At 34.0% G+C, this 23,779-nt stretch overlaps 11 protein-coding genes and 1 non-coding gene across 12 annotated transcripts; 8 read left to right on the plus strand and 4 right to left on the minus strand.

The window, feature by feature from the left end:
* Positions 1 to 850: 850 nt before the first annotated feature.
* On the plus strand, positions 851 to 1,912 carry NAEGRDRAFT_62440 (uncharacterized protein; the record flags this gene model as incomplete). Its single annotated transcript, XM_002682283.1, has 3 exons — positions 851 to 1,121; positions 1,168 to 1,724; positions 1,883 to 1,912. The coding sequence occupies 3 exons, from the start codon at positions 851 to 853 to the stop codon at positions 1,910 to 1,912; spliced, it is 858 nt and encodes a 285-aa protein (XP_002682329.1).
* Positions 1,913 to 2,641: 729 nt separating this feature from the next.
* On the plus strand, positions 2,642 to 9,282 carry NAEGRDRAFT_78079 (serine/threonine-protein kinase; the record flags this gene model as incomplete). Its single annotated transcript, XM_002682284.1, has 1 exon — positions 2,642 to 9,282. The coding sequence occupies one exon, from the start codon at positions 2,642 to 2,644 to the stop codon at positions 9,248 to 9,250; it is 6,609 nt and encodes a 2,202-aa protein (XP_002682330.1). The 3' UTR covers positions 9,251 to 9,282.
* A 981-nt stretch (positions 9,283 to 10,263) lies between these two features.
* NAEGRDRAFT_62443 (uncharacterized protein) lies at positions 10,264 to 11,574 on the plus strand (the record flags this gene model as incomplete). Its single annotated transcript, XM_002682285.1, has 1 exon — positions 10,264 to 11,574. The coding sequence occupies one exon, from the start codon at positions 10,264 to 10,266 to the stop codon at positions 11,572 to 11,574; it is 1,311 nt and encodes a 436-aa protein (XP_002682331.1).
* Positions 11,575 to 11,687: 113 nt separating this feature from the next.
* NAEGRDRAFT_78081 (uncharacterized protein) lies at positions 11,688 to 13,262 on the plus strand (the record flags this gene model as incomplete). The annotated part of the gene is made up of 1 exon (XM_002682286.1): positions 11,688 to 13,262. The coding sequence occupies one exon, from the start codon at positions 11,688 to 11,690 to the stop codon at positions 13,233 to 13,235; it is 1,548 nt and encodes a 515-aa protein (XP_002682332.1). The 3' UTR covers positions 13,236 to 13,262.
* NAEGRDRAFT_56751 (uncharacterized protein) lies at positions 13,244 to 14,464 on the plus strand (the record flags this gene model as incomplete). Its single annotated transcript, XM_002682287.1, has 2 exons — positions 13,244 to 13,413; positions 13,456 to 14,464. A coding segment is annotated over exon 2 (852 nt), but the record flags the coding sequence as incomplete, so codon positions are not given.
* Positions 14,465 to 14,468: 4 nt separating this feature from the next.
* Positions 14,469 to 14,873, minus strand: NAEGRDRAFT_29989 (uncharacterized protein; the record flags this gene model as incomplete). Its single annotated transcript, XM_002682500.1, has 1 exon — positions 14,469 to 14,873. The coding sequence occupies one exon, from the start codon at positions 14,871 to 14,873 to the stop codon at positions 14,469 to 14,471; it is 405 nt and encodes a 134-aa protein (XP_002682546.1).
* Positions 14,874 to 14,979: 106 nt separating this feature from the next.
* Positions 14,980 to 15,052, minus strand: NAEGRDRAFT_t30. Its single transcript has one exon. It is a non-coding gene; the product is annotated as a tRNA-Asn (tRNA).
* A 123-nt stretch (positions 15,053 to 15,175) lies between these two features.
* NAEGRDRAFT_62446 (uncharacterized protein) lies at positions 15,176 to 16,531 on the plus strand (the record flags this gene model as incomplete). Its single annotated transcript, XM_002682288.1, has 1 exon — positions 15,176 to 16,531. One exon carries the CDS (start codon positions 15,176 to 15,178, stop codon positions 16,529 to 16,531), a length of 1,356 nt encoding a protein of 451 aa, XP_002682334.1.
* A 156-nt stretch (positions 16,532 to 16,687) lies between these two features.
* Positions 16,688 to 18,740, plus strand: NAEGRDRAFT_78083 (zinc finger, C2H2 type family protein; the record flags this gene model as incomplete). The annotated part of the gene is made up of 1 exon (XM_002682289.1): positions 16,688 to 18,740. One exon carries the CDS (start codon positions 16,688 to 16,690, stop codon positions 18,698 to 18,700), a length of 2,013 nt encoding a protein of 670 aa, XP_002682335.1. The 3' UTR covers positions 18,701 to 18,740.
* NAEGRDRAFT_62448 (uncharacterized protein) lies at positions 18,727 to 20,862 on the minus strand (the record flags this gene model as incomplete). The annotated part of the gene is made up of 1 exon (XM_002682501.1): positions 18,727 to 20,862. The coding sequence occupies one exon, from the start codon at positions 20,860 to 20,862 to the stop codon at positions 18,727 to 18,729; it is 2,136 nt and encodes a 711-aa protein (XP_002682547.1).
* Positions 20,863 to 21,254: 392 nt separating this feature from the next.
* Positions 21,255 to 22,268, plus strand: NAEGRDRAFT_45802 (uncharacterized protein; the record flags this gene model as incomplete). The annotated part of the gene is made up of 1 exon (XM_002682290.1): positions 21,255 to 22,268. The coding sequence occupies one exon, from the start codon at positions 21,255 to 21,257 to the stop codon at positions 22,266 to 22,268; it is 1,014 nt and encodes a 337-aa protein (XP_002682336.1).
* A 110-nt stretch (positions 22,269 to 22,378) lies between these two features.
* Positions 22,379 to 23,313, minus strand: NAEGRDRAFT_37563 (ran family small GTPase). Its single transcript, XM_002682502.1, has 3 exons — positions 23,257 to 23,313; positions 23,044 to 23,196; positions 22,379 to 22,931 (listed from the first exon to the last, which is right to left on the minus strand). Exons 1-3 carry the CDS (start codon positions 23,297 to 23,299, stop codon positions 22,480 to 22,482), a joined length of 648 nt encoding a protein of 215 aa, XP_002682548.1. The 5' UTR covers positions 23,300 to 23,313; the 3' UTR covers positions 22,379 to 22,479.
* Positions 23,314 to 23,779: the final 466 nt, after the last annotated feature.

Below are 23,779 nucleotides of genomic sequence, written 5' to 3' on the forward strand. Positions count from 1 at the left end.
AGGAATTGAATAAGATTGAGGAATCTATCAGAGAAACACAAAAAGAGAAACAAAACAAGCTAAATGATTTGGAAACTATTGTAGTGTTGAAGTTTAACCAAATTCAGTCATTGGTGCAAAATAAGATTGCTGCTGATCTTTCAGATCAAATTGTATTTACCAACAAGTCTCTACAGGCATTATTTGAAAGAATTAGAGAGCTTTCTAAAGAACGGGATCAACTTCGTACAAAATATATTGATCTTCAAAAGACACAAAGAGGCATGCTAAAGGAACAAAAGGGGTTGGAAGAAAAGTTCTCAACTGAGAAAGATAAAGTTAGAGAGGTTCAAATGCTCAAATTTGGAAAGGAAATTAATCTTGAGGAAATGGAAAATGCCAAGATAGATCTGGAAGCTGAGGAAATTAAAGCTGAACTGTCTCTCAGAGAACAAGAATCTGCAAGAATATTGAAGGAATGGGACAATAAGATTACAGAATACAAACAAACAATGATCAAAATCAATACCGAAAATACTCAATTGCTCAACAGAATTTCCGAACTCAAAGGTCATCAAAAGAATTTGGAAGGTGAACTTAACACAGCACAAAACACAATCATCGAAAGAATGGAGAGAGCAATCACAACAACAAAGGATAATACTGAACTTTACAAGACGGTAATTAATCAACAAAATAAGAAGATTGAAAGTGTTAAGAATGATATTGCAATGCTAACCTTCAAGGCTTCTTCACTTGGCTTTTAATATTCTTTCCAATAAATATCAGAAAAAATGTCTCAACAACTCCAGCTTGAAATAAAAGGTGTTGTCGGCAATCTTCAATCATCAAAAGTAACAGATCGCAAAGTATGTTGTTCCTAGTTTTTTATGATCAAACATTTTTAAAGAAAGGTATTGGCCAACTAAGAGACTTTGTAAATAGAAATCGGAATAATTTAACAGTACTGGACGAAAAGGAGTGGAGTGTAATTATCAAAAAAGCCTTTTTGGAATGTTTAGAAACAGAAATCAAGGCTAAAGCAAACAAATCATCAGGAACATTAAAATCAGAGTTTGCTGTTCCATGTAAGGAGATTTTAACAACACTTATTGAGTATAGTAAAAGTGACAATCCCGAAGGTAAGTGTTTTAACTTTATAATAAATTTTGATCTGATGATGAATAGATGATAATTCCGACAATGATAAAACCTATCTACTCAATGCAAAAGTAATCAAAGATATAATTCAATTTATTTTAACAAATATTAATTTTAATGACAACAATAATAATGATGATTCTAATAGAAGTTTTTGCTTCTCGGCTGTCAGTTGTGATATTTTGAAATCCATATTAGGCGTGCGTAAATATTCTTCCAAGATAACAAGTGGCCTTTTTGATGAATTACTTCAATCATTTGGAGATTTAATTATTGATGGAAAGCTTTCCATGGTTGATGCTAATCATTATGCATCATGTGTGGAGATGATCATATTGGAATATCCAAGAGAGTTCAGCGAATCTCAAAAGAAAGTAATGCTAGCATTATTTGAGGATTACTTTTTAGGAAAATCAAAGAATTGCGTTTATGACAAAGTTCAACTTCATTTGATAACAGCCTTAAATTATATTACAACTATACTGTCTTTTGATGATATTGATACATTTAGAAAGTTGGCAAACACTATTTGTTCTAAATTACTTGTATTATTTTCCACAACACACAACAATGAATATTTAAAAGTAAGTTTTAATTCTTTCCTTATTTATCATAATTATTGTAATGTAAAGATCGAGATTTTGAAATTTTTTAGAATAATTATAAATTTAAGAACAGAAGAAACAGAGCTTATTCTTGAAAATGATAATCTTATTGAATTCTACAATATTTTAAAGAATAGTTTGAATCAGACAAGGTACTTTTCGTATAATATTAAAAATATAAATACAAAGGAAGCAGAAATGAAGAAGAAAAATAGAGATATCTATTTTGAAGTCTGTGCAGACTGTATGAACCAGGTACTGATCTATGAGTCCACAAAAAAACCCTCCACTGACGAGGATTCCCAACACAAGTCACCAAGTAAGAGAATGAAGGTTCAGACTGTAAAAAGTGAAATAGTTCAAACTCTTTTAAATACCCCTCCAGAAAAAGAAGAAACCTCTAATTGGATCAAAGTGGTCTATATAATCATGAGCAAATACTATGGAAGGTTTTCAGACATTATGGAGTCTGAATTTGTTGAAAGGTTATTCACGATTGTAAAGGAGAGGTAAGTATTATATAACTTGGCTACTGACTTTTTGAAAGAAAAATATTTGACGATGTTCATACAGAAATTCTGAAAATATTCAGAATTTGCCTTCTCAAAGAGGAAAAGATATCTTGGGGAAATAGCTTATTCAATTTTCTAATTCAACTAGTGAAAAGGGAATCTAGTTATGTTATCAGGGAATCTATTTCCTTGTTAGCATTAATTTTAGAAAAAGTTGACGACAATTTGGCATATGAGCCAGAATTCAATTTGCAAGTGTTAGAATCAAAATATTTCTCGAATAGTCAACACGTCTCCATAGAGTCATTACATTTGCTTGTAGTTTTATTCAAACAACATCACCTGAAAAGGAAATTTAAGGTTTTTGAGGATATGGGGTTACTAATGAAATGGGTTTGTGGAAGTTTAGATATTGGATATGGTATTACTTTAGATATGGAAATAGTTTCAAAATTTTTTGTTACTATTTTGTCTACTGATGGAAATATTCAACCATTTAAAGATTCCATATTTAAAAAGTATCTGGATTACAAAAGTTCTCTTGAACAATATAATTTACTAGATATATTGAAGGGTAGAGATGAATTGGATTCATCTTCTTCGGAAAACGATAGACCTTTCGATAGTTCCAATCTGGAAAAGTTTTCCATAACTATGAATGGTTTGGCAAAAAATTTGGCAAGAGATTCTAAATCCGAGTCATCAGAAAACTTTAAACGTTTGACAAAGATTCTTGAGATGGTTCATTTACTCACAACAATGACCATTGAAAACAGGTCGCTTTTAAGTAATAGAATATTCTCAAAAGTCTACGTTGATATTCACAATTTAGTAATTGAATTTTTAAAGGATAGCTTCAAGTCAAAAGAGTTCGAGACAATTCAGTGGGATGCTATACTGGATAAATTGTCAGCAACACTTGTGAATGAAAAGAATTCAAGACATGATGGTGTTATACTCACATGGTCCTTGCTTGTACAGGAATTAGTATTGCCATTAGTTAAAAAAGCTGTTGAAGGCTTGAATATCTCAAGAAACTCATCAAATGATGATGGCTTTATGATTGATGATACTCCTTCATCAAAGAATGAAGAGAAACCTATTTGCAGAAGTCTTATTAACAATGGGCTTAATTTTACTGGCTATATGCTCACATACAACCCAAATATACAAACGAAGGCAGTTGAAGAGTTGAATACTATTTTCGAATCTTCAACAGAGATGTTTGTCAAGTTTGGTATTTGTAACATATTGGCCAAAACTGGTAACTCTGCAATGATCACTAATTGCCTTGAAATTATTCCTAGATCTATTGGAGATAACAAGAGTTGGAGAAATGTAATGGAAATATTATCCACAATGGCAAACTTTATAGAGGACACACATGTGGCTCCTTTTTCAGAGTTATTAAGCTCACTTTTGGACGTATACGAAAAGGATTTCTTCGATAGAGATTCAACTATTTCTCTAGCAAGAGCAGTTGTTTCAGCCTCTAAAATTTCTGAGAAATTTAAAGAGTTGGAGACTTTCAAAAAAACTTGCAAAGAATTCTTATTTAGTGATAAATTTTTCCCTAGATTAATAATGAGTGAAAGACTGTACGATTGGGCTTCTGTTTCAAGTATAGATTCTTTGGTGGATGAGTTAATTGAAATTCTCGAGCGTCCAACAGATAAGCTCAAAATAAGAACTTGCCTGCTTTCACTTAGCTTTACAACTGATCCGACCCTTTCCAAGAAGATTATTTTACGATTACTTTCATGCTATGCCAACGAGGAATTTAAAGAAAAGGAGCTTGCTAAGGTGACTATGTCTAAAATAGCTGGTGGCGATATATCAGGATTTTTGAGAACCAACCTTAGAGAAATAATACTGGGTTGGGTTCAAAAAAAGACAGACTTTTCCTCATTTCCTTATGAATTGTTTGGAGAAAAGTCTTTGGGGCCATTTTTGATTAATAATGCTTTTGACATACTTCCTATTCTGTTTACTCAAACTCAACTCAAAACTTTCGAAGGAATCTGTTCCTGTATTAACATGGATCTCAAGTCTATTTTGAGAAAATACTTTTGTTATGTATTCCCATATTGTCTGTCCAGATGTTTTAGTGATAGGTCATTGATCAAATCTATTATTGAGGAAAAAATAAGGGGAACCTTAGGAGCAGAAGTAGACACATTAATACGAAAGAATATCACAGACATTTTACTAGAAACATTATTTTTGTTGTCGGAAAAACCAGATAATGTACTTACATTTGGAAAAGATATGATTTTCAAAACATTGTCTGATCTTTCTAAGAATGCAGAAAAAAAAGACGTAGAAAAACTTTTAAACCAAGATTTACACAAAACTCTAAATATGATTACCAATATTTTCGAATTACTTTCTAAAAAGAAGAATGAGAGCAGTAGAAGTTTTTATATTTTCAAGACATTTGTTCTTGAAGTAATGGGATCCAACTTGCAAGTACCTATACTTTTGAGAAGTGTTATTACAGTAGCACTGTTTTGTACTTCGTATTGTGAGCTGTTCGAGCCAAGTTGTTCTTTAATATTCGAAATTTGCTCGAGAATTTTGGATGCAAATAATTCCGTAGCGTTGACAGAATTACAATTAACTTATCCTAAAATAAGAAACCGATTGATTGAAATAGTTTCCAAAGGAACTGGATCACCAACACCAATGAAAACATTAATGCTTTTGGTTTCTTCTCCATCAATGGTACCAGCTGTTGCAAAGACTGAACCGTTTCCTAGTCAAGAAATTTTCAAGGAACTGAATGTATGTCAACAGAAAATTCAAGGAACAGAAAATTTCTTCACTCAAATTGGAAACATTTTGGCAAGCGAAAATTTATCTACATTCAGCTTTACCTATGTTTCCAGGTTAATCAAAACCCATAGACTCTCACTCATGAACGTTCTAGCCCAACAAGACAAGAAAGCCTCAATTTTGGAGGAGTATTTCAACAAATTAATTTCCAAACTAATTGGAGCTTGCTCAACAGAGAGTACAGACGAATGGAAAGAGCTAGCAACAGTGGCTTTAGGAAATCTTGGTCTTGTACAAAATATTGAGACTTCAAAGTTAATCGACAAATCATTTATTGATGAGATAGACAATGATCCAAATGTTACAAACAAATCTTCATCATGGCTCTCTGAAATAATCAAACAGTCAAAAGCTAGAATACTCCTTACTCTGAACGGATATATTTGTGAAAATAACGTTGAAGTAGTCAAACTGGCATTGAAAACCCTACACCACATTCTTATTTCTTCTAAAAGTAGTATGGAAAAAATTCCAAATGACAAGAAGCATTACTTTGACCCTTTTGTAAATGCTGATCCAAACTATGTATATATTCCACACATAGCAACTGGACCAATAGAAACAGATGTTACTCTTGTTGCTGATAATTCCAAAGAGATTTTTGACACCAATGACAAGTCTCATGAGCAGTGGTTATCCCAAGTCATTGAGCTTGTTCTAACCAAAACTGCAGATCCTGTACTTGGTCTGTGCAGAGATATATGTAAAAAGAAAGTCAAATTTGCAGAGATGATTTTCATCTTATCTTTGTTAGATTTTGCGACTGGAGCTCAATCTAACAAACTTAACAAAGAGTTCTCTCCTTTGATAGAATCAGTTCTGGTCAATGAAAATACCAAATCTGAAACTATCAAACTTATAGTAATGGCTCTAGATTTATTACACAGACACTATAGATTCATGGTAAATCAGAAGCAAATCAAATCTAAAACAACAGTATCCAACTGCTTTTTTAATATTCCTTATTCAACTATTGCAAAGGCAGCAGCAAGGGCAGGAATTACATTTTCTTCTTTGATGTTTTCAGAATTATCATTTGAAAAAGATAATCTATTGTCATTCATGGATCAGTTGCCTATTGAATTCGAAGAATCGGCCAATGATAGTCAAAAATTATTGCTTTCAATTTACAAATCTATAGATGATCCTGATTGTATTTATGGAGCTACCAAAAGTTATGGAGTGCAATCAAAAATTTTGTTGGGTGAGAAGGAAGGTGATTGGACAAACACCTTAGGTCTTTATGATACTTCCGTATTGGAAAAATCTACCTCTGTGATTGGTGTTTTAGATTCATTGAAAAATATGGGACTTGATAGAGTATCATCATTAATTTTAAAGAGCATTCAATCAGATGCATTGGATAACCCTCAAGTCAGAGAACAATTTTTCGAAAATCGTTGGAAAACATTAACTATTGATAATTTGGAAAGATATTCTTCACATTCAAGTAATATAACTGGATTCAATGAAACAGTTTTCAATTCTCTTTATGCTTTGGTAAAAGGTGATTCTGCACTCTTCAAAGAAACATTATCAAACCATAGAAAATATATTTCAAACATTATCAGTGTAGGAAATGCTCAATCAAATTTGGCCAAATTACAAGTCCTTTCAGAATTAGAAATAGCATGGTCCCTGAAGTGGACAGAAATTGGAAATGTTGCACTCAAGGAAAATGATATTATTGATAACAATTTGGGTTTGTTCATGGGAACTAATGGAATTAAGAATGATTCTTTCACTGAAGTTGAAACCTTGGTAAACTTTAGAGCTTCTCTTTTACGTGCCTTGAAGAAAAATGAACTGGCCATCAAGCATGAAAGTGAATTTATTTCAATTGCAAGAAAGGAAGGCCAATTTACATTGGCCACTAATTTAGCAAATAGATTATCAGTACAAATGCAAAGTGGAAGTACACCTCCATCAATTTTAGAAGAAGCCAAGATTTTATGGAGTTCAGGCGACACTTCTGGGGCTATTCACATTCTCAGATTTTTAATTCAACAATTGGAAAAGAGAAAACAACATGATTCTCCACTCTACTTCAAGGCATGCTATTTGTTGGGTAAATGGTTAGGAGATAGCAAAACTGACTCTTATGAAAATATTATACGATTTTTACAATTTTCTAAAGAGAAGGCTTCAAGCAAGGCAAAAGCCTGCTTCCAAATGGGAAAGTATATTGACTCTCTCTATCAAAATATTGTCAGAAAGCAAAATAGTGAAGACAGCAAATCATATAGAGAATTATTGGAGAAAAACAAAGAACTCTACCAACAATATGCCCAAAAGAGAAAGGAATTAAATGACAAGGACGTAACTTCGGATTTTAGGAGCAAGATGAACCACTTGCAAAAGATTACAGATTTGGATCAAAAAGAACAGGTTTTAATTCAAAGTAGACAAGAGGAATTTAGAACTCTTGTTCTTGAAAATTATTTGCTGGCCTCTTCCACTAATGATAATTATGATTTTGTGACAATACCAAGAATTTTGAATATTTGGTTTTCAAATTCCACAAATGAGAAAGTCAACCAATCTGTTTATCAAATGACTGTTAAAGGACCAGTTCCCTCCCATAAGTTTATCCCTCTCTTTTATCAAATAGCTTCCAGAATGGGTTATTTTGCTGAAGAGTGTCTTTTCAATAATGTTGTCATGCATCTATTATTCAAAATAGCAAAGGAACACCCATATCATACATTACCTCTCATTCTTCAAATTAGAAATGCTGACCAATCCTCCAAGACTACCTCAGCCAAAGCATCATACAAGCCAGATCCAAATAAGATAAAGGCTGCCAATACTCTAATTGACAAGTTGAAGAAAGAAAACAAGCAATTAATTGAAAGTTATGCCACTCTTATGGATGCCTATATTCAGCTTGCCTTCCTCCAACTTAGTGAAGAACAAAAGAGAGAGCAATCAACCCCTAAGAAACTAAGTTCTCAGCTCTTAATAACCAATATCAAGAGACCTGTAATTCCTATTCTTACTGCTGATGTTCCAATTTGTGCACATGATGCATATAATCTCAAAGACATACCATTTATTGAGAACTTTTCCCAAAACTTTAGTCTTGCTGGAGGTATTAACTTACCAAAGATTATTTCATGTGTAGCTTCCAATGGCCAAGTTTATAGGCAATTAGTGAAAGGTAATGATGATATGAGACAAGATCACGTTATTGAACAACTCTTTGCGATTGCCAATAGTTTACTCAAAAAGGATAAGGAAACAAGAAGAAGAAAATTGTTGATAAGAACTTACAAAGTAATTCCAACCTCACCAACAAGCGGTATTTTAGGATTTGTTGAAAATACTCAACCTATGGCAACACTTTTAATTGGAAACAATGAGCAAGATTATCCTCAAAGTTTGCACGGAAAATACAGACCTCAAGATAAGACAAATAGTGAAGTGAGAAGAACAATGTTTGGTCTGGAGAAGAAAGCAGACGCTGCCACAAGAATCAACAACTTTGTAGAGATTTGCAATAACTTTAAACCAGCTTTCCATCACTTTTTCCTTTCCCAATTTCCAAATCCTTCTGATTGGTTCGAAAAGAGACAAGCCTACACAAAATCCGTTGCATCTATTAGTATGCTCGGTTATGTCATTGGTTTGGGAGATAGACACTTGAATAATATTCTTATCGATCAGTCTACAGGAGAGGCTGTTCATATTGATTTGGGTATTTGCTTTGAGCAAGGAAAATATTTACCAATTCCTGAGCTTGTTCCTTTCAGATTGACTAGAGATGTTATTGATGGATTTGGAGTTTCAGGTATTGAGGGTACTTTTAAGAATTGTTGTTATGCTACCATGACAGTTCTCAGAAATAATGTTGAAGCTCTTTCATTAGTGATTGAAGTATTCTTGCACGATCCTTTGTATAGATGGGCTCTTTCTCCATTGGAAGGTTATGCAGTTCAGAAGTCTAAAAAAACCTCCTATGTTGTCGAATCATCCTCCTCAACCACCAAAAACAATAGAGATGCTGAGAGAGCTCTTATAAGATTGAAAGAAAAATTACTTGGTCAAGAGGATGGAGAACTTTTAGGTGTAAAAGGTCAAGTTAACAAACTCATAAGTGAAGCAACAGCAATTGACAAGCTTGGTGTCATGTTTTCTGGTTGGTCACCTTTCTTGTAAGATATCCAAAGTTGATAAATATTTTATTATTTAAGGTTTTTTAAATAATCCTTTCAACTTGTCATATCTTTCCTTTCCCATAGAACTTTCACAAAATTTACAATCCTTCATCAAATCGTCCATTGAAGCTGGTTGAAAATCAATACCATCATCTTTCTCGTTGGATGGTGACAGCCATTTCAAATCATCCTCATTTGCATTTGGCTCATCAATAATCATTGTTGTGGAAAAATCATTTGCATCATCATCCTCCTCCACAAGCCACCTCTTCCAAGCACTTTGGCAATCAGGTACAATTGGTTTTCCGATTTTTTCATTTACTTCATTGTGACGTTCACACAACCAGATAGAGAGAGCTTCTCTACTTTGTGATTGTACTGGATATTTCTGAATACTCTCAGCAAAATCCTTGGCACACCATCTACAAGGATAAAACTCTGCAATTCTATAGAATAATTGTTTAATATGTGATTGTTGTTGTTGTGTTGGTTTCTTTGGATATTGTGCTGCCACCGTGTGCATAAAAGCCCACGTAGAAGCTCCCAAATTATCTTGTAATTTACGATGAGCAGCATCGTTTGATTGTTGTTCCGATGATGAATTACTCATTTCCGATCTTCAAAATTGTTATTTTACCACTTGGCAATTTAAAGCTATTTTTTTGATTGAATTCTGCCTCATCTAATTTTATCTTTGTTAAACAATTTGATTCAAACCTTAGAAAATAATCTATTGTAAGTTTCCAGAAATATCTAACAATGTCTCTGCTCTTCATTACGACCTATTTTGAATTAAAATTTTGTTGTAAAATTACAATTCCGACACGCACATTTTATGGAAACATGCCTTCCAAAAATAGGGCCTGAATATTCTTTAGAAAAAATACGTTTGTTGCCGCCAAAGCATTCAAAGGAAGGTGCCTTAATATATTATATCATCATCATCATAAAGGATCCACTTCATAGTAGGATTAAACAACAACACGACCTTCTATCATAATTATTTTACATAATATGGGAGGCTATCCGAGTGCACTTTCCAATGGGAAAAAGACGAGTGAGAGTGTATCGATAGGGACTGGAATAAGTGTGTATTTGGATAATCAATCATCTACATCATCTAGTAATAGACCTAATTCATCAACAAACAATTCAAGAAGTCAAAGTGACCCGAACATTTCAAGAAAAGGAACGTATAAAGCTACAGAGTCTAACAGAAGAAGCTTACTCTTGAAAACATCGGATGAGGAATTAGCAAGAAACGAGGATGATGATATCAAGACGGATGTTTTCTCATCAGAACCAGAAAATCGATACGCACAATTTAAGGTTCTCCAAGAATCACTTCCTAAAACCAACCTTTCACCAAAGACACCACTCATTGCCCTAGACTCTTCAAACAGTCAAACCTCATATCACAAAAGAACTCCAATGGTTCAAAAGGAAGAATCCTATTCTCCAAGTGGTTCATCGTCTCGAAGCAGAAAAATCATCATTGAGGAAAGACCATTCTCACCTTCTAATAACCCAATTACCATTTCCTCCCCTAAAAATCAAGCAGCAATTCCAGATCCTCAGGGATTAACTATTGGCGTTCCTCTAAATCATTCCACTTCTGTGAGAATTGGAAAGAAGAAAACTCAAAGCTCAGAAATTGATGCTATACTTAACCCTAATTCTGAATTCCAAATGAAGAAAATTGACCCTTTTGCCATTCCACAACACAGAAATCAAAGATATGACAACAAGCCATCCGAAAAGAATGCTAAAGACTTGAAAAAGAAAACAACAGATCCGAATACTAAAATGGCCAACGATGTCGATAACTTCATTAACCTTATGCTTAGTAAAGACGCGGAGGAACCAGAACAGAATATCAACGATTTGAGAGAAGTGTCGTTACCAACTAATCCAGCTCACCTTACTCCTGTGACATACCATGGTGGAGCTAATAGAAGAAGAAAAAGTACAACTACTGAGGATGTAGACGATATTGAAAAACAGTTAGAAGCTCTGAAAAGATCTAGATCCACATTCTCAACCAATAAGAGGAAAGATGTTCAACCTGTAAATAACCCAATGATTGTAGTTGTAGGAGGAGATCACACTCTGACAAAGGACAAATCTCTGTATAATGTTGGAGGAATAATTTCTGAAAAGAAGAAGATGGAATCAGCAAAAAGAAAAACGAGGAATAGAAGAAAGTCCTTCACAATGGACCTCGATAATGAAGATGAAAGTGTTGGTGACGAAAGAGATGAATTTAATTTTGAGCTTGAAACTGAGTGTGCAACAGAGTATACAGAAAGCGAATTCGAGAATTAAACTTATTTTTTTAAATCAAACATAAAATCTTGTAAATCTTGAAAATGAAACCGTGCAGTTCAATATTAATTTATCTATTTTTAAAAACAAATAATTAGAAAAATAATCAAAACATGCTCTCTCAACTTGAAACCCTTCCAAACGAAATTATTCTCCACATTCTTCACTACATTGATGACAATGAATGCTTCCATTCAACATGTTTCACTAAAAAGTATTGGCTACTAACTATTTGGCCATACAGAAAGGAGAAACTGGCCATCAATTCTTATTCCGACCTTGACAGATATTTGCAAAATGTTAGTAATAATACCAATAACAAGGTATCATCAGCAAAGAATTCAACTATCGGATCAGTTGTAGGAGCCATCAATGCATCATCAAGAGCAACCCACATTGAAGAAAAGAAAATTTCTACTAAAATTCTATATGATTATTTCGATAGATTTACTCACTTGAAGGAAATTTCTCTTGTAAATTGTGGATTAAACGATTCAAGTCTTGAAAAACTTTGTTCCATCAATAAGAGAGGATTAATATCATTGAACATTTCTAAGAACAAGAATTTAACGTGGGCCAATACACAAAAGTGTATCATGCTTTGTGAGAATATCAAGAGTTTGGATATTTCATACAATTTTCAAGCTAGCACACCAAATCAAAATACACAAAATACTTGGATAGAAAGTTTGACATTACCAATGTCACTAGAACGATTGAACATTTCTGGATTCCTATCGGAAATTCCTGATTTTGAATCACTTTTTAAACTAATCAAGAAATTTTCAAAGGAAAATCAAGAAACCGAGCATCCAATAATCAAAGTATTCACAGCAAATCACTTGACCGAATTTTCACTCCTCAAACCAGAATATTTGAAAACTTTGCGAGAATTATCTAAAAAGACAATGATAGAAATGTATAACCATTGCTTTATTTTCCTCAAGTCATTGACATTTGTGGAGATTTATACATCACTGGGATTTTATCCTGCCACTGAATTGATTAACGAATGTATCATTAAGGGTCACACTCGTTCATTGGAATTATTGGCCTCGATTGACTTTCCATTTAATGAAATTTCATTGGGCGTACTGGAGGAAGCCATCCTTGCTGGACATTCATCTATTATTTCTAAACTCAGAGTTTTGGGATTTACTCGTTTCGACGATATTAGTGATGACCTCTTGGATAAGTTAGTTACAAAGGGAGATGCAGCTGCCATTACAGAACTTCGTTCATGCAATGTACCTAGAAGAAAGTGGGATCTCATCACTTTATCAGCAGTTGAAACAGCTGTTAGAAATGGTAATAAGGATGTACTCGAACACATTAGAATGCTCAACCTGGGAGATTTACTGAAACAAGTTGCTATTGAACATGTGGAATATGCATTGGAACGTGGTCACTCTGGTATTCTCAAACAATTAACCAGTTGCAATTATCAATACCTTAATGATATTAATGCACAAATTCTGGCAAACATTGTAGCCAAATCTGTTACTTTTGAAATTGTCCTAAGAAATGCAGGATACAAAAATCTGACAGAAATCAAGTCACTCATCAAACAACAAACCAACACCAAACCAGAGAAGAAAGCAAAGAAGGAATCCAAGAAGGAAAAGAAGAAGACAACCACAACAGCAACAAGCTCCAAATAAAAAAATGGAATCACTGATTTGCCTTCCACCTTTTGAATCTTTCATCGGAAAAACAATTTCATCTCTGCCAACTCCATGTCTGGTGATTGATCAAGTTGTTTATTATGAAAATTTAAAGAATTTGAAAGAGTATGTTGATGGAAAAGTAGCAATACGACCACACTTTAAAGCACACAAGGTAAGTTTGATGTTTAATTACAATATTAAATTATATTGTTAGACTCCAGCAATAGCTTCCGATCAAATTTTAATTGGAGGAGGATGTGGAGTTTGCTGTCAGAAAGTGAGTGAAGCAGTAGAGGCCATCTCCACAGTGGATGATGTTTTAATTTCGAATCAAGTTGTGAGTGTGGAGAAATTAAAGTTGATCATTAGGATGAATAATTTGCAAAACAAGACAGTTTCACTTTGCGTTGATAATTGTGGGGTGATTGAATTGTTGGATAAATTGATGGATGGTGAATCAAAGAAATTAAATCTTGTTGTGGAATATAATGTGGGACAGAATAGGTGTGGAGTTGAGAGTCAGGATCAAGTATTGGACCTTGTCAAAATTATTAATGAGAGTAGACATTTGAATTTTAAAGGCATTCAATGCTATAATGGCTCTAATCAACACATCAAGTCATATGAAGAAAGAAAGTTGGCAACTCAAAAAGTTGTGGAAAAGACAAGGAGTTTGGTTGACTTTTTGGAAGAGAAGGGAATTAAAGTTGAGTATGTAACTGGTGGAGGTACTGGCACTTTTGAATTTGAAATGAATTCTGGAGTTTTCACAGAAATTCAACCAGGTTCATGGCTATTTGGTGATGCTGATTATGGATCTATCATGACCAAAAACAACAAACCAGTCTTGGAAGATGATTCACACTTTTACTCACAGTCATTGTACATTCTCTCCACTGTTGTGAGCAAGACAGAAGGTAAAAGGGTAGTATTGGATGCAGGACTCAAAGCCTCAACTATTGATAGTGGCAATCCAATTCTGAAAGAACCTCAAATGAGAGTACTCAAATATAATTTTGGTGGTGATGAACATGGCATTCTTTCTGTGAATGAGAATGAAAAATCCAAGGACTTGATTGATCAAATTAATGTTGGAGATCAAATTCAATTAATCCCAGGACATGTGGATCCAACTTTTAATATGTACGATTCAATAATATTCTATAACAGTAGAGAAAATAATTTAGTGACACGAGTTGAAAAAATCAAAGCACGTGGACCAGGTATTTAATTCTTGTAAGCAACAACTTCCATTCCAATAAGAGCATTCTTTGGTAATTGAGAAACTGCAAAACAACCTCTTGCAGGTTTGTTATCAGTGAAATATTCTACATAAATTTTGTTTACAGCATCAAAGTTATCCATACTAGTCAAGAGAATTGTTGTTTTCAATACTTGTGACAAGCTTGATCCACAATCTTCAAGTACATTTGTAATGTTTTTCAAGGTTTGATGAGTTTGAGCATAAACATCACCATGTTCTTCGCTTGTTGCCAGTTTTCCTATGGCTGGATCAAGTCCAAATTGTCCACTCAAGAAAATCAAACGATCGTCAAAGATTGAAGCATGTGAGTATGGTCCGAGAGCAGCTAGAAGAAGTTGAATTAATTGAAATAAAAAATTTAAATACATACCAGGAGCTTTATCAGAGTTCAAGAGTGTGTGATTGATCTTGTTGTTATCAGACATTTTCTTTTTGTTTTATTTAAAAATAAAAAGTAAAATATTGTAAAATCTTCTCCCCCTGGTGGGCTCGAACCACCGACCTGCAGATTAACAGTCTGACGCTCTACCGACTGAGCTAAGGGGGACGCTTGCCAATATGAATTCCTTAATAAAATACTCTACCGTTACTCATTGCCCTAAACTAATGATTCTCTCTATCAATGGTTGTTGCTTCTCTCAAAACATGTCCATTAAAAACCTTAAAAAAAATGATCAACTCATCTCCCTTTTCCCGCTCGCAACTTGATGATTCATATCAGAGCTCAAGTTTTCAAGGAGAAGATTATCCAAGTGTTTCGGGACATAAGGAATTTACTCCCACCAACAATAGATACAAACAAGATCCAGTTGAAAATGAAAATTCCTTTCAAAAAAACAATTTGAATGGATTGGACAGAAGTTTTGGAGGACTTTCATCAAATTCAGTTGAGGCTAGACAAATTCAATTCTCGAGCAGTAGAGAAACACAAGATTACAACAACATGGGAGAAAAGAACTTTACTAGTCCTCTGAGACACTCCACTAGTAATTATCCAGCGATATTTCAACAACAACAGCAACAACAAACCTTAGAATTTTCACCTCCTCGTGTAACATCATCTCTCCGTTCCTCATATTCTGGAATTAATAATATTCATACCAGGCCAACCTCTCCTAAGTATCATCAACCTCTCCTCAATACCATCAACAAACCTTCATCTGAACCGCCTCAAGTATTTTCGCCATCTTCATCCATCAGCTCATGTCCAGTGAGTCCAATAGTGAAAGATCATATTGGTACAAGTTTTGGTTTTGAATCATCTAGTTTAGTTAAAATACCAAAAAACACTGCTAATTATCATGCACATTTCTCAACTCCAACTAGTTCATATGTCAGAGCTGCTAGTGAGAAGGGTATTCCTCTCTGTAAATTACACCAACTTCCTGTAGATATTTTATGTAAGGAGTGTTCTGAATTGATTTGTGCAAAATGTTCAAGAAGTTCTGTTCACAACTCTCACGATTGTCAATTAATAGACGAAATGGATAGAGAAAAGGAGTGTAGAGATATCAGATCAACTGTGGAAGTTTTAGAATCTAGAGTAAGTAAGATCCAACAAGCTTGTGGAACTCCATATGAATTGGATCTAATGAATCGACAACACGAAGAAGCAGTAAATGATATTAAGCGAGATTTTGAAAAAGCTAGAGATTATCTATACAGAAAGGAACAAGAACTTCTTGAATCCCTATCAATGATTGTCCAATCCAGAGTTCAATTTTCTCAGGATGTCACCTCGACCAGAAGAAAATTAGAAGATGCTGGATCAATGTATCCCATCGAGAGTGTTTCCAACTATGACATTGCCAATAACAAGTACAGTACTGTTTCAAATCTGAAAGAAAAGGTTGAATTCTTGGAAATTAAATTAAAATTCAATGGTTCCTGCATTGATCAAGATGGAATGGAGCTTCAACAAAAAGCAAAAGATGTTTCTGCTAAAATTTCAGAACTTTCTCAACATTTTGAGTTGAAAAATTATCCATTCTATTCCACTTTGAAAACAAACTATAAGGACATGTAAAAACTGCTGCTAGGTAATAAATAAACAATATTATTCAATATGTATTGTAACATTTCCCTCCTTTTCGGTTGTTAATATTGAAAATACAAAATGTTCTTTGTGCATTCTTCCCGCCAAACTTTTACTCCTTTTCTACACTTTTTTATTATTTAAAAAATGTTTCAAAACCAGACTGCTATGCGGTCAAAGTATAACTCTGCTATTGGTGATGATTATTCTGGTGGATATGCTGGCGGGATGGACAGAAACGACTTTTCAAAACCAAAAACTACAACACAAAAACTTCCATGGGATGTTGAGCCTTCTCAAAAGGTTCAACCAACCAACAAATTAAGTTCCTATCGAGTATCTAATTCTGTTTCAAGCAATGGAAGTATAAGCTCATCGGGTAGACCTTCGAGGATTAATAGTGGATCTGCTGTACCAATGTTTGAAGAGGATAATGATGATGAATCAACCCCGAGATCATCCTATTCAAATTATTATGAAGATATTTCTACCAACTCTGGTAAACAATCCATTTCTTATTACCAGCAACAAATGGCAAAAAAGTCAACATCTTACACTCCATCATATGATGAGGATGGTGATTCAAGAAAGGGAATGGATGACTCGAGAAAAATTAGGAAACAATCTGCACCTCCAACTTCTTCCAAGACCACAACTTCAACTTCAAATGGTGGTTCAAAACCATCCTCTAGGAGCTCATCAAGGTTATCAAATAGAAGCGATTCCTATGAAGAAGATGTTGATGTTAGAGGTTCTGTCCAGAGATATGATTCTGCAATTAAGGCAGTTGTAAATACAGCACAATCACCAAGCAAACCAAGATTGAGTGCGAATAGAACTAAACAACCAATTTCTGGAAGCGGAACTCCAAATAGTGCCAGAGAAACTATTGTTGCAGGTCCAAACACTACTGTTGCAAAACCATCTAGGGTAGCTCAAGAAAAACTTTCTTCGGAGCCATCTCCGTCCATCAGCGAAAGATCTGTAATAGGATCAAAAAGGCCCTCAAAAATTTTAATTGAAGCATCAATAACTCCTCTAGCTCTTTTCAACAGAGAATTATCAATTAAGGATATAACAATTGTTCCAGAAGAAAAACCAGTGTCAAGACCAAAGATCAAATTTATTCCTCGAAAACATGGAACAACAGCATTTGTACAAAGTAGTTCAAGACCTGAAATAGCTCAAAAGAGAGAAATGCCACCACCTTCTAAAGTTGTTCCTCCTTCTAAAAAACCAATTGCTCAACCTCAACCAAAGAAGGCTCCTCCTCCACCAATTTATGATGAAGAAGAGGAAGAAGAAGAGGAAGAAGATGACGAATATTACAAGCAAGAATTCGAAGAGGAAGAGGAAGAAGAGGAAGAAGAGGAAGAAGAATACATTCCTCCTCCAAAGAAAACTACTTCTAAACCATCAGCTCCAAAGCAGCAACAAAAACCAGCTTCAAAGGCTGCAACCTCCAGGGTAAATGCTGCAGTAGCATCCACTGTACCTGTGGATATTGACAGTCAACCAATTGGAGGAGGTGGAAAGGCAAACAGCATGAGCTTGTTTGAAAAGATGTTAGAAGAAGAAATGAGAAAAGGTGATGCTGTGGCAAAAAGAAAAGAAACAGAAAGAAAATGTCCATACTGTAACGAAATGGTAGAGGTAGACTATTTCTTGGATCACAAGAAAGAATGTAAAGAAAAGGAAACAAAACCTAAAGCAAAGAAGATGAGTTTTATTCCTGATGAATTGAAAGAAGAAGCTGAAAAGGCTAAACGAAACGCCAAACCTTACAAAAAGAAGGCAAGTGTTTGGAGAAAACAACATCAAGAATTCATTAATGTTGCTGGTAAAAACCCAGAACCTACAATTAAAAACGAAGAATTGGACGACAGAATCCAATGCGAATATTGTGGAAGAAAGTTTGCAGAAGAAACTCATAAGAGACACGTGATATCTTGTGGTGAACGAGCAGCCAAGAGCAAGATAAAAGATCGAGGAACAAGTGGAAAGGCTACTAATCAAAGCGTTTCATCTGCATCGTCCAGTACTGGACTGCCAAGAAAGAATTCCACCAGCTCAGCATCTTCAACATCTCGGCAATCATCTGGGCTTTCTGCCACTCGCTCAACAAAGCCAACAATAGGATCCAGTACAAAACGATACTAGCAATAATTGTAATATTAAATAATAATTTAAATTTTATTCTCTGTAGTTTCTTGGTTAAATTGTTGGTAGTCTGCTTGAGAATCTCCCAAATCCAAGGCACTTGCGTTTAGTATTGGATTATCAGTAATAACATTATTATTTGGATTTCTAGTGCTAGAGAGAGCATTTTGGATGTCAAGCTTTTCTTGTTGTTTAGTTTCGGCAATGATTTTCTCTCGTTTGGACTTTCTCTTTTGTCTTAATAATATTAATCCATTCTCCATCAATTCTGCTGGAATAGTATCCCAACAATAGAATGTTCTCCATCTATACTTTTTAAATCCAGCAATTCTCTCAAAAACTCTAAAAAAAGATAAAATGCAAACTAAAACAATTAAAATCATTGGGAATTGTTTCAAAACATTTGTAATTAAATCTCCAATAATTGGTCCTCCCAAACTATCAGGGAAAATTCTAAAATCTAAAATACCAACTGCACTAAAGAAGGCAACTCCATCATCTTGCTTAATATCCAATAAGAGTAAGAAATTATAGCACAAAGATGGAACTGCTCTACAAATAAGGGAAGCTGAAAAGTATAATGAGTAAGTATCAGTATAACTTGGTACCATTTTAAATATTTTGAAAAGTCTAACCTTAAACATTCCTCCAAGCATTAGCAAAATGATACAAACAACCATTAATAAAGAAACAATTTGAATGAGGGGACTGCTTCCTGTTTTAACACAACGTTGAATAATTTCATAGAAAATAGAAGTACCTGTCTCTTCAGCTAGTGAAAAGACACTTGGAGCAAATTCACTATACAAAATTACTATGGCGAAGGAAACAGCAACAGTAGCTAAAACCTTATAATAAATCCAATGAACAAATCTATAGTAAAAATACAAGTAGGTTCTCCAAAATCGATTCATTGGTCTAAAATCAGACACAATTTCTCTTTTGAATAAAGGGTGATTACTTGGATAGGTACAGCATCTAATCACATCTTGTAAATAAAATGTTTCATTGAGAGTATTTTCCCATTCATATCTATTAGCTCTGTATTCTCTCATTGCTCTTTGAATTTCTGCATGAATCTTCACACAGGTAGATCTTGTGCATGTCTTTTTCTTACTTTCCTCTGGGCATAATCTCTGTAGAGAACCCACTTCGAGGAATTTGTCAAAAGTTTGCTTGTTATAATTGGTACAGTCTTTCAATTCAATAGAATTGACAACTTTTTGTAATTTTGGAAATTCTTCGATAATGCTGTCGCATGTCTTTGAAACTGCATCAATATACCAATAGAGTTTGTGCTCTTTTGTGACAATTTTACTAACTTCTCTCACAGTGACAACCATTTCAGCTAGAGCTCTCTCCTCCTTTTTCATTTTACTTCTCTTTCCAGTTGATTCAATACAATTCCACTTGATAATTCTTTCAACATTTGATTTTCTCCACAAGGTTCTAGGCATTTTCACAATACCATATCCTAAAAATATAGAAAATAGAATTAAACCAAAAAGGTTAGATAATGCAACACCAACGTTGATAAGGAAAGAAAAACTTAAAAGTGTCTTGTCAGCAATTACCAAAAATATGACAAAAATCACAATTACAACTCCAGCAATAATACCCAAAATTGAGTAGGTAATAATATGTGATAGAACAGATCTGATAAACTTTCCATAAAATGTAAATTCACCAGTGTAGGCATAATTTTGTAAAATTGGTAAAACAATCCAAGATAATATTTGTAAACTAAAATAGATAATATACCAACAAATTTCCAAAGCTGTATCAGGTAAAACACCTGAACTTGTTAAAGCCAAACTGACATCTAATGTAATTAAGGATACAGAACTAAATAAGAATGTGTAATTTAGAAATAATGGAACGTAGAGAAACCATGATACAAATTTCTTATTTTGTGAAGTGTAATAACGTAAAAGTGCATATGCCAACACTGCAGCTACAATAATAGAAATTACAAGGGAAATGTAGAAAAACCACGCATCCGTCGCACCAACCTTTGTATCCAGAGTCGAATTTGCTGTAGTGTTAAAGAAGAAGGGAGTGTACGTTCCAAAGGAGGTGGTAGTACTATTACTAGAATTATTGAATAACGGTACTATTGTTTCATAAAGTGTCCTCTCAAGGGAATATGACTCAAATCCCATGATGCTAATTTAATGATGACCAAGCCTATAATAACATGAAACTCTTAATAGAGAGAGTTGAAGAGGAGAGATGTGAGGTTATTTTTTAAGATGATAATATCATTCATGGCAACGGTAAATGCTCACCGCTCGACGATTAATCGATCTTCTCGAATGTGAAAATGTTAATATGCATTGAATCATAGAGGTATTGTAATAATGCTGTAGATAAGGAAAAGGAATGGGTTCACAATTAATTGAAACACACTATTGTTGATTCAGTTGTGGTGGTAATACTTTGAATTTCCTTACACTTTCTCGAATTATTATTAGATCAATTTGGTTGTTGAAATGAAAACAAATAATTGAAATATAAATAACATAAAAAACAAAAAAACAAGCATCCACTACTGATGATCATACATCCAAGCACAATCAAGGAGAGTCAGGATGATGTTATAAATGGCCTCATGAAAGAGGTAGAGCCAGAGTATCGTATAAAACCTACATATCTATTCAAAAAAGAATATACTAAATGGATGAATCAGGGAAGTGCTCTAAATTTTGATCTATCCTATTCCCTTGGCAATAATCTTGATGAAAAACTACTTTTCACAATTGAGAATGTTATTCGTATGAGTAAAATGGAGCAGTATCAAGAGTTATTTCGTTCCTTTAAATATGGAAAGCAAAGAGAATATGTGTTCAACTCAAATAAGGGTGAAAATGTTGGTCATCAAACTCTACATGAAACAATCTCATCCCTTCAAAACTATAAAGAAGGGAATGAATTAAGCTCTAAGGAATCTAATGAAACCGTCAATACTCTCAAAGCCTTAGAATTCCTTAATGAAACAAGATCTGAAATGCTGTCAACTCTCAATGAATCAGAACTACATCACTCCATCATGCTTTTTGAGGATACCATTAAGGAATGCCACTCCATCCTGATGAAGGGTCTTGTAGTGAATAATGGCCTCTACAGACAAAAGCAAGCGTGTGCAATGAGAGATGATAACACCCTTCTCTATTATGTAGATCATGATTTAGTAGCAGATCGTTGTGTAGGCCTCATAGATTATTACAATACAATTGTCGATGAATGCGTAGGTGAAGATATGTTCAATGTTGAAAAATTATTCAAATTGGCTTCCTACTTGGCTTTTAACTTTGTAGACATCCACCCTTTTTCTGATGGAAATGGTAGAATGGCAAGATTATTGGCTAATTATGTTCTTTCTCTTCACCTTCCATTCCCTGTCACATTTTCAAATGATAGAAAGGAATATATAGCAGCAGTCGAAACTTTTAGAAATTCACATCCCCAACAATTTACAGTCATGTTGATGGAAAATGCATTTCAATCCTGTTTGGACTTTTTGAAAAGCAATAACCTAAATAATGACAAATACAATCACCAAATTTAAATGTAGCAATGAAAATTGTTGAAACTGACGATCCTATCACTAGTTAATAATAAAAATTTCGAGTTGTCAGTTCCATTCACTCATTTTTTTAATAATTGATTTGAAAATAATTTTAATATTTACTGGATGATTTTATTACAATTATTGTGCAATAATATCGGAAAAGATCGGATTGGAAAGGGAAATATTTGGTGAGAAAATGTTAGATAGTTTAGAATTCGTCATCTTCTGGGATGGCAGTAGATTCAGCAAGCTTTTGCAATTCTTCTTCGTATTGCTTCATGACGTTCATGTCAATAGCAACTTCAGCAGGTGCCATAGCTGGAGCTTCAGAGAGACCCAAATTTGGATCACCAACAATCTTTCTAGCCAACCACAAGAATGGCTTTTCAAAGTTGTAGTTACTCTTAGCAGAAACATCATAGTATTGGAGATTCTTCTTTCTGTGGAAGTTGATAGATTTTGGCTTAACCTTTCTGTCAGCAACATCGACCTTGTTACCACATAAAACGATTGGAATGTTTTCACATACTCTGACAATATCTCTGTGCCATGTTGGAACGTTCTTATAAGTAGCACGAGAAGTAACGTCGAACATGATGATGGCACATTGTCCTTGAATATAATAACCATCTCTCAAACCACCGAACTTTTCTTGGCCAGCTGTTGTTGTTGTTTAAGAATTAATAAATGACAAGATTAAAATCAACATCAAAATACAAATTAAAAATTGAATATTAATATTACTAGGAGGAATAACAAGATTTTAACTTACCAGTATCCCAAACGTTGAAGCAAATAGGACCTCTAGTAGTGAAGAAAGTCAAAGGGTGAACTTCAACACCGACAGTGGCAATATACTTCTTTTCGAATTCACCAGTCAAGTGTCTCTTGACAAAAGTGGTTTTACCAGTACCACCATCACCGACTAAATTATTTGATTGTTGATGTATCCAATTAATATTTTCTTCATCACTTTATTACGTACCGAGTAAAAGCTTGAAAGTTGGAACTTGATTTTGTTGTTGCATGTTGGGATATTTTTTCAGACAAGAAATTTTTGCACCCAGCACTTTAAAGCTTCCACGACTGTTTTTTCCCGCCACAGAGAAATTCCTTTGGGTAGAATTTTATTTTTGTAATTTTTTACTTTGAATTGTTCATGACTAAAGCTTTGGAGGGAATTCTATTACCATAGTTTCTTAACTTAGCTGATAGAAACAAATTGTTTTTGAATAACTTGAAGCTAATCATATTATCAATTGATTAGAAATTGCAAACAGACATTAACTTGTTGAAGTGTTCAAAAAACCAAGTTCCGAATCTATAAAAAAAATTAATGCCTCTCTGAAAGCAATAAATCAATTCCGAAATATTAGTACCACCATCAACAAGATGACCTCTCAATTTAGACAATGTGTGGAATGTGGTGCACCATTGGGTGCTTCTAAAGTTTGTGGATATTGTGGTTTTGGTAGCAAAGGAAATAGAGTGACATATTATTTGGAAAT

The sequence above is a fragment of the Naegleria gruberi genome (genome assembly GCF_000004985.1).
Source record: "Naegleria gruberi genomic scaffold NAEGRscaffold_3, whole genome shotgun sequence".
Classification (NCBI taxonomy): Eukaryota; Heterolobosea; class Eutetramitea; order Acrasida; family Naegleriidae; genus Naegleria; species Naegleria gruberi.